The sequence below is a fragment of the Rhododendron vialii genome, chromosome 7a (genome assembly GCF_030253575.1).
Source record: "Rhododendron vialii isolate Sample 1 chromosome 7a, ASM3025357v1".
NCBI lineage: Eukaryota > Viridiplantae > Streptophyta > Magnoliopsida > Ericales > Ericaceae > Rhododendron > Rhododendron vialii.
The window spans coordinates 40749429-40762288 of NC_080563.1; the positions used below are offsets into that span (position 1 = coordinate 40749429).

At 38.7% G+C, this 12860-nt stretch overlaps 2 protein-coding genes across 4 annotated transcripts; both read left to right on the forward strand.

Moving 5' to 3' along the window:
• The first annotated feature begins 92 nt into the window (after positions 1 to 92).
• On the forward strand, positions 93 to 3888 carry LOC131334448 (uncharacterized). 3 transcript variants are annotated; one of them, XM_058369460.1, is made up of 3 exons: positions 93 to 478; positions 509 to 885; positions 3543 to 3888. In XM_058369460.1, exons 1-3 carry the CDS (start codon positions 409 to 411, stop codon positions 3570 to 3572), a joined length of 477 nt encoding a protein of 158 aa, XP_058225443.1. In that variant the 5' UTR covers positions 93 to 408; the 3' UTR covers positions 3573 to 3888. The 3 variants fall into 3 exon arrangements, with proteins under 3 accessions (XP_058225443.1, XP_058225442.1, XP_058225444.1); XM_058369459.1 differs by having other exon boundaries at positions 93 to 473; positions 504 to 885; XM_058369461.1 differs by having other exon boundaries at positions 93 to 473; positions 508 to 885.
• Positions 3889 to 7624: 3736 nt separating this feature from the next.
• On the forward strand, positions 7625 to 9031 carry LOC131334449 (probable methyltransferase At1g29790). Its single transcript, XM_058369462.1, has one exon. It carries the CDS (start codon positions 7730 to 7732, stop codon positions 8972 to 8974), a length of 1245 nt encoding a protein of 414 aa, XP_058225445.1. The 5' UTR covers positions 7625 to 7729; the 3' UTR covers positions 8975 to 9031.
• The last annotated feature ends 3829 nt before the right edge of the window (positions 9032 to 12860 follow it).

Consider the following 12860-nt stretch of genomic DNA (forward strand, 5'->3'; position numbering starts at 1 on the left):
CTTTTAAAAACGTAACGAGTTTTCCTAAAATATATAGTATATTCGAAGCTCAAACTCGAGGAATTTGGTTATCGAAAAAAGAATGGCCACAAGATCGTAAGCCCCGTTCAGTTAGCCCAATCGGGCCACGTGAATAACTGTGCAATCGGCCAAGTCCACTCCGGCGTTGAATCCATAAGGCTCCACACCCGTCTCAGCCCATTCGCACAAGTGCAAATCGGATTCCACGCTCGAAGCTCACTCGTTTCCGAGCCCGCATCTCTGCAATGTAACGGCCCGGGGACTTTCCTGGGTAAGGCCCTGACCAAAGTCAGAGCCGGAACCCGTTCACGTCGTCTTGTGGCCCGTGTTGGAGTATAACTCTGACCATTTCATTTAAATACAGAAAGTTCTCTTTCTGGATTTCCGATGTGGGATGCTCAGCGCATAAGTGGGCCTTCTGTACTTCACTTCCCAAACACGAGCACAAAGAAGTTAGGAGAGAGAGAGAGAGAGAGAGAGAGAGAGAGAGAGAGAGAGAGAGAGAGAATGCTGAAGTTCCTGTCGAAGGTCCGAATTGAATTCAACGCACTGGACCCACGCACGGCGGCGTGCATGGAGTTCCTGGCCCAGTGCAACGCGCGGAAGGCCAAGGAATCGAACCCGTCGTGTCAGCTCCTGGTCAAGCGGCGCACCGACGACCACCCGCCGCAGATCACGGTCACGTTCGTCAACGGCGTCGAGGAGGTCTTCGACGCCACTTCCACCCCGGCCCAGAGCATCAGGGCCATGATCCTGGAGAAGGGTCAGATGCTCGAGACCGAGCAGATGTTTCGCGACGCCGGCGAGAAGTGGCCCGTTGTTATTCCGGAGGAGGAGATTCACCACCACGCCCCTGGGACTAAGGTAATTGATAGTAACGCCTTTTTTTAAAGGATGGTTATGTGCAATTTGAGTGAGACATAACGTCGAACGCTTGGTGTGTTTGTTTTGTTCGTTTGGTTTGGTTTGATTTTGGTTTCGAAATTGATTAGTTTTTGGAAAATGATATTGACATTTCAAAAATTGATGCAGACACTCCAAAATTAATGTAATTTCAAATCCATCTTCTTTTGTTTTTGGAGTGGCTGCATCAATTTTTGGAGTGCCAATATCATTTCCTTAGTTTTTTAGCTGAATGGTAGTAAACATTCCAATTTCCAAACCCCGATTTTTGGCATGAATTTGAGTACCCTCAAAAAAAGGAAAATGCTAACCTTAGTCGTAAGGGCAGAGGATAATATATAAAATGTGCGTCGTATTAATATTTGTGAAATATGTATTGAAGTCCGAACTTATTTAGCATTATCTGCGTATTATCCTATGTTTGCTTGGCGGAAGTTAGCAAGACCCTTGAAAAACCATGAATTGGAGTAAACAAGGTTCATGAATGTCATAAATTTCGAGGGTATCTATGCAATTTGAGCTCAACATATGGTCGAACATTTGGTGTGTGGGTATTTCTGCATTGGGTTTGATTTTCTGTTATGTGTATCTGAGTGGTATTAATTTTAGCCTTTTGTCAATTCAAAATTTTGAAGACTTATTATTCTTGTTGATCGATCATATTCAGTCCTTTACTCTATTAATTAGTTTGTTAGAGTAAATGATAGGGAATACTCCAAGGGGCAAACCCAGATTTAAGCACAAATTTGGGTAGAAGCTTCACTAATGCATATGGGTCTATTCAATTGGAGTGGGACATAACGTCGAATATTTGGTGTGTGTTAGTTCTTATAAATTGTTTTCGTCTGTTTGATTTTTTCTGTATGTGTATCTGATTGTTGTCAATTTCAGCCTTTAGTCAATGATATTATGATATTATTAGGATCTTAGAATCATTATCATTGACAACTGAAGGGGATCCTAGAATCATTGAATCGTTGGTAGTTTCATGAAAATGAAAGTTAGCATCCTAAAATCTTTTTCATGAAACTACCAAAGATTCACCGAGTAGCCACTTTGCATCAAAATTCGCTAATCTCAAGCAATCTAAGAAATTATGATTTTGCACTGAAATCAACGTAGCTTACAAGCTCCTTAGTATGCTCTTGATTTTTGCGTCGTAGAATGTGGCTCACAATCTCCGTAAGTTTTTTTTTTTCTTTCTAGGATATAGTACTTGCAAAATTCCAAGGGTAGGAATTTGAACAGGATTGCAGGCCAACCTTTATCGGGACAAGAACTAAAAACTATGGATTTTGAAGTTAATAATATATATGTTACATGAATCCTTCTGGTCAAAATGCTCGTGTGAGACTCTCGACAGTTAAATAGGGGTATGAGATCCGTCCCCGACATATTTAGGTGCACAAAAACATTCACCTGGCAAGCTCATTTTTAGTTGGACAAAGAGCTTTATGACCTGTAACAGTATTAGTACAAATAAGCTTTTTTTATCCTTCTTTGGGCTGTGTGATATTATTATGCTGTGTAATACCAGTTTTCTTTCAGTCAAGTATTGTTCTGTATTTCTCACTTTCCAAAAAGGAATCCTTAAAAACTTGTCATAAAGACACTGATGGTTTGTAGGCAAATTGGCATCTAGGGTTTCTAAGGTTTTTAGATGATTTACAATCAAAATGTTACATACATGGTTAATGAGCATACCACACTGGTGGCGTCGAGGAAAGACGTTAAATCTTGGAGTTTTTCTCTTTGACAAATGACAACTGCATATAGCTATTGGTGGATGGTGGCTGCAAATGGTGCCTGAATTCATTTTCTGTTACACTTGGGTATTGTTTGGTTCACTGGAATGATTCAGCGAAGGGATGGGTCGGATGGGATCGCTAGTCATTGGACTCCTAGTGGAATGGCCATTTACTTGAACAAAAATGATACTTACACTACAATCCAAGCACAACACCAAATACAACCTCTCACATACATGTGGGCTCCACACACACTACTATGTGTGGGCCCCACATGTGTGTGAGAGGTTGTGTAAAATGTTGTGTTTGGATTGTTGTGTGAGTAGCATTGTTGTTGTCTGAATTGGGAATGATGATTCCATTACCTGAATTGGGAATGAAGATTCCGTTTGTAGTGTACATTCTGTCATTTTTGCAGGAACCAATTGTCGGAACGATATTTGTGGAATGCTTCCATTCCATCTTCATTCCAATGAACCAAATGCTCCATAAATGCATCATGGTTTCTCTCTATGTTGGAATGTCAACTTGGATTGGTTGGAATGTTAACATTGTTGCCTAGCTACTTTTTGTATGGCTTGAATCTTGGTTTTGTTCCTTCAAATATTCTGGTGTCTATGCCTTACCTGGGAGACTGCGGCTACTGAATATCAGCTAGTTGGAGGATTTGAACCAGATTGTGTGGTCTTTTTCTGGTTTTCCGGAGTTCAGATTATGGTAGAATCACTAAACACCAGAAAGTAACAAATCTTTTGGTAGAAAGTGGAAGAGAATGGTCCGAAAGTGTGTAATGAGTGAATGTGATTTGGATTCTGCTTTCATGCTCAACAGTTCTGTAATTTTATTTTATTTTTTATTTCTTTTTTACAGCCAAGGAAAGCGGAAGATAAGAAGCAGTGACTGTATCTCATCTCATCAGAATTCTTGCTGGATCATTTGATAGCCTCAGATTGACAAATGGAATTAAACAGTTCAAACATTTTCTGTTGAGAAAATTATCAGATGGACATGATTTAGAGGGTCGATGTAGTCTTATGAAGCTGCAGTAAATGTGTTGCTTCAGTTTGGAGCAGAGTGTATCAGTTACTTTTTTGTCCTTGTGATTTTACCTTCGCCTTTATCTGATTATGACTTGTGAGGATATTAGGTTTGAGAACAAAGTTGTTAAAAGTTGGTGAACTTTTGTTACCGAGGAAATTGCACTAGCAGTTTAGCAGATGTCGGGTTATCTGATTGTGATAATGAATTTGGGAAAAAGATCATTAGCAAAATTTACAGTTTTTGGGTAGCAGAATCCGTTTCCCAATCTATTTTTGTAAGGTTGACAATTTTCAAGCCCATTGAGAAAAGTAGTAGTGCACTTTATTTCAAAAACTGTACTAGAAAAAGTGCTCGTGTTTCGACTGACTGGAAAGTCGAACAATATAACATTAAGCCAACATTTTACGTTGTTGCTTATAATTCAGGCAGTATTTGATTCGTCGAAATAATTAGGAACTGAATAAGCTTGCATTTGGCTAGGGCAAGACCTAGGAAAGTCCCCAGGGCCACCCTTTCTGTAAAGATGCGGGCTCAGAAAAGAGCAAGCTTCCAGAGTTCCAGTGGGAGTCCAATTCGTACTTATGAATGGGCTGATGAGACGCATGAGGAGCCTTAAGAATTCTCCGCCGAAGTAGAATCCAGCTGAACGGGGCTTACAAATCTTGCGGCCATTTCTTTAACCTGGGCACTAGAATGACTCTAGGAAGGGATAGAGTCGTCGGACTCCCAGTGGAATGGCCAACCATCTGAATTGTTGAATGACGATGACCTTAATTTGTAGTGTACATTGTGGTTCCGTTCCATCTTCAGTCCAGTGAACAAATGCAGCATCATGGTAGTCTTTCTACGATGTTGGAATCTCAACTTGGTTTGGATGGATGTTGCCTATTAACTTTTGTATGGCTTCAATCTTTCTTTTGTTCCTCCAAACTAATTTGTTTGTGCCAGGAGATAACGTTGGGACCAAGGAACGTGCAGCCACCAGATGTGGATCTACGTTCATCAGGTTTAGTTTACCCCAATTTGCATCAGAATAAGATACTAAAGAGAAGTTGTGGCTTTTGATTCTGAAAGTGAGAGAGAGTTGATTCAGAAACCTCCGCCCAAAGTGTCCTCTACTATAGTACTGGACGGGTCTCCGGAAGGGTAAGATCCTTTTGATCACTGAAGGAAAAAAGACATTTGATGAACTATAGCTCCTGTCCACGCCTAACCGAGGAGGCTGCGGCTACTGAATATCGGTTAGTAAGAGGATTACCACCACATTGTGTGGTCTTATTCTGGTTTTCCGCAGTCCAGATTATGGTATGCATCATTGAATAGTATCATAATGAAATATGAAATACCAGAAAGTAGCAAAAAATTTCCGTAGCAGAAATTCACCTCCAACTGAAATGTACTGTACAACGTTTTTTTTTTTCAAAATCTTTATCGTACAACTGAATGGTCACGTATTTGCGTATAGAAGACCCAGATACATTTAACATGCTTGTCAAAGAAACTCAAGGAGATGAAAGTAACATTGCTCATATAAGCTTGCTTTCCTGTTTTTTAAGTTGACTGATACAAATTGAGTTAAAGTTTTTTCAAAAGAAAGGAAGCGTGCATGAGGGATGAATTTTCAATTATCAAAATATGGAGTGCCATAACCATTTCTCTTAGAAACTGATAAGATGATGTAGTTCAATTCATTTGAATCCTTTTATTTGAACTCCTGAGTGGCGATCTACACTGGGAACCTCTTGTGTATGCAGCATTCTGGACATATTTTACCCCTCTCGAAAATCTTCTATAGCCAATTTTGCTTGTACCGGTATTCTGGTCTATTTTCAGTCATTAGATCACGTGAGAATCATACCTTCTCTAGCCAATAATGATTATTGCGGTAAGGAACAACGTTTTTTTGGTAAATTGTCTTTCATTGAAAGATAACCACCAATACAGGATCAACGGGGCATTCCCCTGGGAAAAAAACACACAAACACAACCATTCAGCTGGCCTGGGAAGGAGGCTAACTGAAACAAAAACAAGAAAAGGAAGACAGAACACCTAGTTCAGGAGAATCAATACACGAAATGGAATAAGCATATTCTCATCCGTCTTCTTAATGTGCCTCCATGAGCAGGAGCAGGCCCTCAAATCATATTCAACTTTCGCGATAATATCCTGAAGGCTGAGGTTTTTATGTCAGAAAACTCTTCGGTTACTCTCCCGCCAAATATAGTAGATGGCAGCAGCTGGGGAGATTTTTGTAGACCAAAACACTTGAAAGAATCTCAGCTTGAAGGTGTAAAGCCATCCTGCCTATTCCATTCTTATGTAGAAGTATGAAGATGACCCCAGATGTAAGCAGAGTAAGAACATTGAAAAAACAAAATGAGAGTGGTCCTCTTGGGCAAGTTTACACAGCACATACACATCAAACTTATTTTCTCATCAACGAGGAAATTGCACTGTCAGCTTAGAATTTGGGACACAGATTATTAGCAAAATCAACAGTAATTTTTTGGCTAGCCGAATCCGTTTTCGAATCAGTTTTCCATTGAGAAAATTAGTAGTGCTCTTTGTTCCAAAAAATTGTACTATAGGCTAAAGTGTTCATTTAACGTATAAACAGAAAAGAAAATGATTTTCACACTCTCTTTTTATCTATTGACACTCCTCCCCTTCTTTTTTTTTTGCCTTTTATTCATGTGAAATTACTAAATTACATTTACCTCTTATGTCGAAATTTTCTTGTCGTTTTCTTTGGGAAAAAAAAGTTGTTACCGGTATTGCTATTCAATTATTTTAGTAACAAAAAAAAATACACGCACAAATACTTTATGCATACTCACATCTTTTTGTGGGTCTAGCACACTGAAAGTGTAGTGTGTGTGTGAGTAATTATCTAAATATAAGTATGTTTGTGTAGGTGTTTATAGTTGTAGAATAGTTCAATAATATTTAGCATTTGAGTAATTTTATGAATATTGACCCAACAAGCACAGATGATGCCCGGATCAACGCAAGTGTGATCCACTTTCATTACAATTTTATCATTGGAAAATGACAGTTAATGACGTGTTTTGATAATTAATACCCACCGAGGACATTTTTAGTATTAACAAAAGTTCTTAGTATGTCCTTGATAAGTGTTAATTATCAAAACACGTCATGAACCGTCATTTTCCCTTTTATCATTGTCGTTATCAAATTATTAAGCCCAATACGGCATACATGTTGTGGACAAAACTCTCCAAATCCGTGCAATAATTTTTCTTTGCCTTTTGTTCCGTGGGTCCCCCACTTGTCAACAACAATAGTCCACACTAGTTATTAAGTGACTAAACACACTCTAACCAAAAAACAAAATCAGCACACGGACAATAATCTGGTGTTTCCGCTCCTGCAAGAACCGTCGATCCTGCCGTTCATTTAGATTACACATTTGTTATGACCTAAAGTCACCTAATTTCCATGCGGGAGCGAGCATCAAACCATCTTTGAAAATTGAAACACATGCTAAATTACTAAAATTATCACGAGCAAAGATTAAAAGCGCGAACTTAGGATATTTTGAAGAACAGCGATGCTATACACATAATAATAAAGAAACTTATTAGGATATATGAAATGAAAGTGTTAAAAAAGATAAATGGACAATTCAATAAAAGATAAATGAAAAATTCGGATTTACTCCAAGCCGTCCATTTATCTTTTCTACACACTTTCATGCAAGAGTATCAATTTCGTGTACCATAACTTTTTCATTCAATAAAGGAGTCTCATATTGCACACGTGTACGGTTGATATCAAATGATGATTCTCACCCTACCGACAACTTTCCCCTACTGTCTTAATTTGATCTCAGTAATCTCTTGGTAATCTCACACCTAAAATCCCATTAATAATTCAACAACCACGGGAATGAGCACTTATCTCACAACTTTATTACTACACCCTCTCTACTCCCACACACACCCCTCCCCCACACCCCCCTCCCCTCACTCGTAGAGTTGCAGGAGGAGCAAAGATGGGTTCAGTCTCACTCAAGATCGGTGACGGAACAGCGAGATTCAAGAGAGCAACACTCTGTTCTTCCGCAGTAAACCTCCTCATGCTCTTCTCAGTCCTCACAACCAACCTCTTCGCTCTCTACGCCTTCACATCATCCAAATCCCACCCTTTTCACCAAACCCACAAAAACATCTCCCTCATTTCAGAACAAGTCTCACTTATCCTGAGAGAAATAGATTCTTCCCAAAAGAAGCTGGTCCAGATGGAAAAACAGCTTCTGGGCTACGAAAGCATCGATCTTTCTCGACCCAATATAGCAAACGAGCTCAAGATCTTCCTCCAACGCCACCAGCTGCCTCTGGGGAAAGATTCAAGAACTGGGATCACTGAATTGGTGGCTTCTGTGGGCCATTCTTGTGAGAAATCAGTGGATTTGTTGTCTGAGTATATGAGTTATAAAGTCAATGGGCTTTGCCCTGATGATTGGAGCCTTGGTCAGAAGCTGATTTTGAGAGGGTGTGAACCTTTGCCTAGGAGGAGGTGCTTTGCTAAGGTAATTCCTAAAATGGGGTTCTTGTCTTTTCCTGTTTCTCTTTGGCATAATGTTAGTGATAAGGTTTTGAGTTGGAGTGGAATTGGGTGTAAGAGTTTAGCTTGTGTGAATGGTAAGAAACTGAGTAAAGATTGTGTTGGTTGCTTTGACTTGGGTAATTGGAATGAGAATCAAAGGTATGTTAAGGCTAGAGGGAAGAATGATTTCCTTATAAATGACGTGTTGAATTTGGGAAGCGGTGGGATCAGAATTGGGTTTGATCTTGGTGGTGGGTCTGGCACATTTGCTGCTAGAATGGCTGAGAGGAATGTTACCGTAGTCACTGCCACACTGAATATCGATGCCCCGTATAGTGAGTTCATCGCCGCTAGAGGACTTTTCCCTCTGTACTTGAGTTTGGATCACAGGTTTCCATTTCACGATAATGTGTTCGATATAGTTCATACAGGAAGTGCATTAGATGTTGGGGGTCGACCGGAGAAGTTGGAGTTCTTAATGTTTGATATCGACCGGATTTTGAGGGCTGGTGGGCTGTTTTGGCTGGACAACTTTTCTTGTGCTAGTGATGAAAAGAAAAATGCTTTGACGCGGTTGATTGAGCGATTCGGGTATAAAAAGCTGAAATGGGTCGTGGGAGAGAAGATTAATGGGGGAGAGAAACCTGAGGTTTATTTGTCTGCTGTTCTACAAAAACCAGTAAGAGTATGATGGTTATGAACTTGTATTGGCACCTTCATTGCTATTTGTAGTTTTTGTCAAACATAATTTGTGTGAGTACATTACCTAACATCATCACCTAATTTCGAGTGCAATTTTGTTCACCCTCCTTAAAAGAGGGTGAACATTGCCTTTCCTCTTATTGGTTGAAATGGTGTGGATCCCATCACTAAGTGATGTCATGCTTATCATGCAACACTTTTTAGTAAGCATAATATCACTTTGTGGTGGGACCCACATCATTTCAACCAATAGGAAGAAGGGTAATGTTTACCCTCTTAAGTGGAGGGTGAACAAAATTCAACTCCCTAATTTCTTTGCAATGCCTAATAAGTAAAGTCCATTGTTGTTTCAGGTTTGCAAATTTGTTTAATTGTTACATCTATGTTCTGTAGTGGTACGTGTCACTTGTTCGTACAATGAGCCATTAGGGAATGTCAAAATCTGAAAATATATTTGATTTTTGAAGGTTTTTAGCGTTGAATAAGTCTTGTGTGGACATGTCCGTTTGGTTTGTAAGATACCCTTTTGCTGCAACATCCTTCTACTGATTAATATGGTACTATAATATCATCAGTTATATTCACATATTCAGTTGTGGAATAAGCGTGTTCCCTCGTCATTGTGGTTATCCAATGCTGCATTTTTAGTTGTTTCAGGAGTATTATGTATTTAATACTTTCTTGTAGTCATTAACGTGAACCACAAACATAGTTATACTCCCAAAACTGTGACAGGTATTGCTTTATCCTCATATTTGCTGAATATTTTGTTAGATATCTCAGCTGTGATACCTCTGACCTTCGGTAGAATATCGCTAGTGCGAAATTGGTTCCTGAGGGCATTTAATTGTATTCTCCGAATAGTGTTCTGTTTGGCTTGCTGAAAGCTTGATTTTGCTGAATAATTTGTTTCCGTTTTGATGAAACTTTTGATGGTAGATACTTCTTGTTTTTATGTGTTGAAACCCCAACTGTTCATGACGAACTCTAGTCTGTGAGCTACGGGACTGCAGCCTTATATTTACTCATATCATATACTACTGCTTGATTAACTTCTTTATCCAACGGCGATATTGTATGGTACGTGTTTTGCCCTATAATTCGAGCATCTGTGCCTCAACCAATTTGTCTCCTGGTTCACTGGGATTACATTTGTTGTGGAATATTCTACAAGTTGAAGCTCTCATGTAAGGTTCTTATGACAATTTATATATAATGTGTTGCGCTGCTTGCAATTCTTTCTGATAATTGTTCTTTCAAATGGTATTCGTCGTGAAATGAGGCTTCTCACTTATGACATATGCTTTCATTTTCAGTTCAATTCTCAGGCTTCTTTTTTACTTAACAAGAACCATCATTCAAAAACAGAATTGCCGCAAATTGTGACAACAAAAAGATGAGGTGAATGGTGAAATCTTTGTAAGTCTGGTTTGATATTCTATTTCAGCTGACTGCAGATCTTGTAAAATCAGCATAAGTGCAAGCCTGAGCCAGTGTTTGATCCAACAATGGTCACAAAAACTTCACCCCATTGTCAAATGGTTGTTGCATTTTGAACTTTATCTAGCTGTTATAGAAAGAAATCCTTGATTGTTTTCGTTTCCAGGGGTGTTAAAAAAGTTTCTGGCAAGATTTTTGCCTCCATTTCCTGTTTAGTTAGCTTGTCTGATAACTCAGAATCCGGCCCAAGGCCTACTGAACTGATCAATCCGGTACCGGGAGATCAATCTCAAAATCTGCTGACAGATGGTCCAATTAAAGTCCAATATGGGGATTGATAGCACTCAAGTATAATTAAAGTCCAATATGGAGATTGATAGCACTCAAGTATGAGTCGAATCTCAGACTAAAGACTTAGACTCCAAGTTGTGACTATCACTGCGCCAATGTATTAGTACTAACATTCGGTGGATCCTACCTCAAGATTTTCATGTCTTATGCTTCTCTCAAGGTTTTTATGTTTTCATAAAGTTTACCTTCTAATAATTGGGTTTTTAGGTCAGTTTACTTGCAACTCGTTGATTCGAAAATTTGAAGTTGATAATCGAACAAACTTTCAGTTGCTCCAAAGATTTTTTTGCTTAATGGTGGAATGCTCCAAGATTAAAAAAACATCCTGCTCCCATTTGACTAGACTATTTACGGTTGAGCGATGGAGTTAAAGTTCAACCCTGTTATGGACACCGACCGCTCACACCCCAGCACGTTTGTAATTTAAATGAAAAAATAGAAGATTTGATTAAGCACATACACTTATCGGCTTGAGCTTATTTTTCGCGGGTCTATTTGGAAAATTATTTTAAAATTATTTAATGGGACAATTATCCTCACAGGACCCAGATTGGGCCACAGGTGCCAGGGTGTGCACAGCAGTGTATACGTATTCCATTATGTGCAACCAATAGGGCCTAATGTACGGCCCTGTAAAGGAAAAGAATTGGGCTAAAGCTTTAGCTCAGGAACAAATCCTCGAAGAAAGCTGAAATGGGCTCAACAACCATAAAGCCCAAGAGCAATGAAATCCAAATGGCCAGAATAATGTTTCAAAGCTGGAAAGAGGTCCAGACAGCCACAAAGCCGGACGCAACTCTGACGCAATTGTGTTTGGAATTGTACCCTAAAGTTGGGTCTTCAAAAATGCTAGGTGCACAACGAGAGGAACACAACCGATCACTTACCATCCATTGATGGTCAGAATTCACTCAAACTCTTTTTCGGAAAAGTTATCTCTTCCCAAGAAGTATTTATTTAAAATTTGGACTGTCGAAAATATTTGTGGACGGTCGAGATGCAAAGTTGTGACACAACTTATTGCACAATCGTTGAGATATATTTCTTTTCTCCCCTCCACTTTGTATCTAACTATATCTATCCACACATATACCTTAGATTCAAAAGTTTGGGTTTGTCACTATGATCTTTCTAGATATTCGTCACCATCGATCAGTTTTTTTTTTTTTCTTTTCTTTTTGTTTGAATTTAGTGGAAATTGGGTTTCACTGGAGAATGTTTTTTCACTTAAATGTTACTCCATTTTATTGCCTCTGTTTCTAAATTTAAGAGGAAAAGAAAATATATAAGGTATATATGACTGAATTAATGTTGATTACTGAACTTCATTCGATGGAAATTAAAGGCGTGTTAAGTTAAATGCAAAATAAATTGGTAAATTCCGAGGAGTCACGCTCTCGAAATTTATACTTGGCATTAAGTCAAGTACTCTTTCAGTGGCACCCTTTCACGTACCCTTGTCTCAATTCGACCCACCGCCAATAATAGTCCTCGCAAATTTTAGTACTAGTACTTCGAAATTGGAGCAATACTTTTGCTTGACACATGCACTTAAAGTCAAACTCAGACCACCTGATACAGCAAGCAAGCTTAGGAAAGGTGTCACAAAAAAAAAAAATACAGCTAAAGCACCTCTAATCAACCTGATTACACAAGTTCAACATCTTCTTTGTTGTTGTTTTTCTTAATCATTGGTTTGCTTATTCATTTTGAGGATATGGTTTGCAAGTACATTTTGATATGTGCCTTTGTACTGTGGAATTAGTATAAAAATTATATATATATATATATATATATATATATATATGATAAGGTATTAAAAACTATTATATTTCAGCAACAACCCATATTTCTTTATGGGCCAGCTAGCCCCTTCATAGATTCTTTAGAGTACGGTAATACAAATTCATTTGAGTAAGAACGGGTAAGGAGTATTATTATTAACAAGTCTAGTTGGTGTATACAAATGACGACAATCCTTACTGAATTTTTTCACGAGACACGAAATGAAATCTGGATAACTGAATCGCTTATTTTGTATATGTCTCGATACCATTACTTTTTCTCATAATATTATATTCCTT

Coding starts and splice junctions, on each gene's coding strand:
- LOC131334449 (XM_058369462.1), top strand. CDS start 7,730: ATGGGTTCAGTCTCACTCAAGATCGGTGACGGAACAGCGAGATTCAAG.
- LOC131334448 (XM_058369460.1), top strand. CDS start 409: ATGTGGGATGCTCAGCGCATAAGTGGGCCTTCTGTACTTCACTTCCCA. Junction 479..508: donor CACGAGCACAAAGAAGTTAG/GAGAGAGAGAGA, acceptor GAGAGAGAGAGA/GAGAGAGAGAGAGAGAGAGA. Junction 886..3,542: donor ACCACGCCCCTGGGACTAAG/GTAATTGATAGT, acceptor TCTTTTTTACAG/CCAAGGAAAGCGGAAGATAA.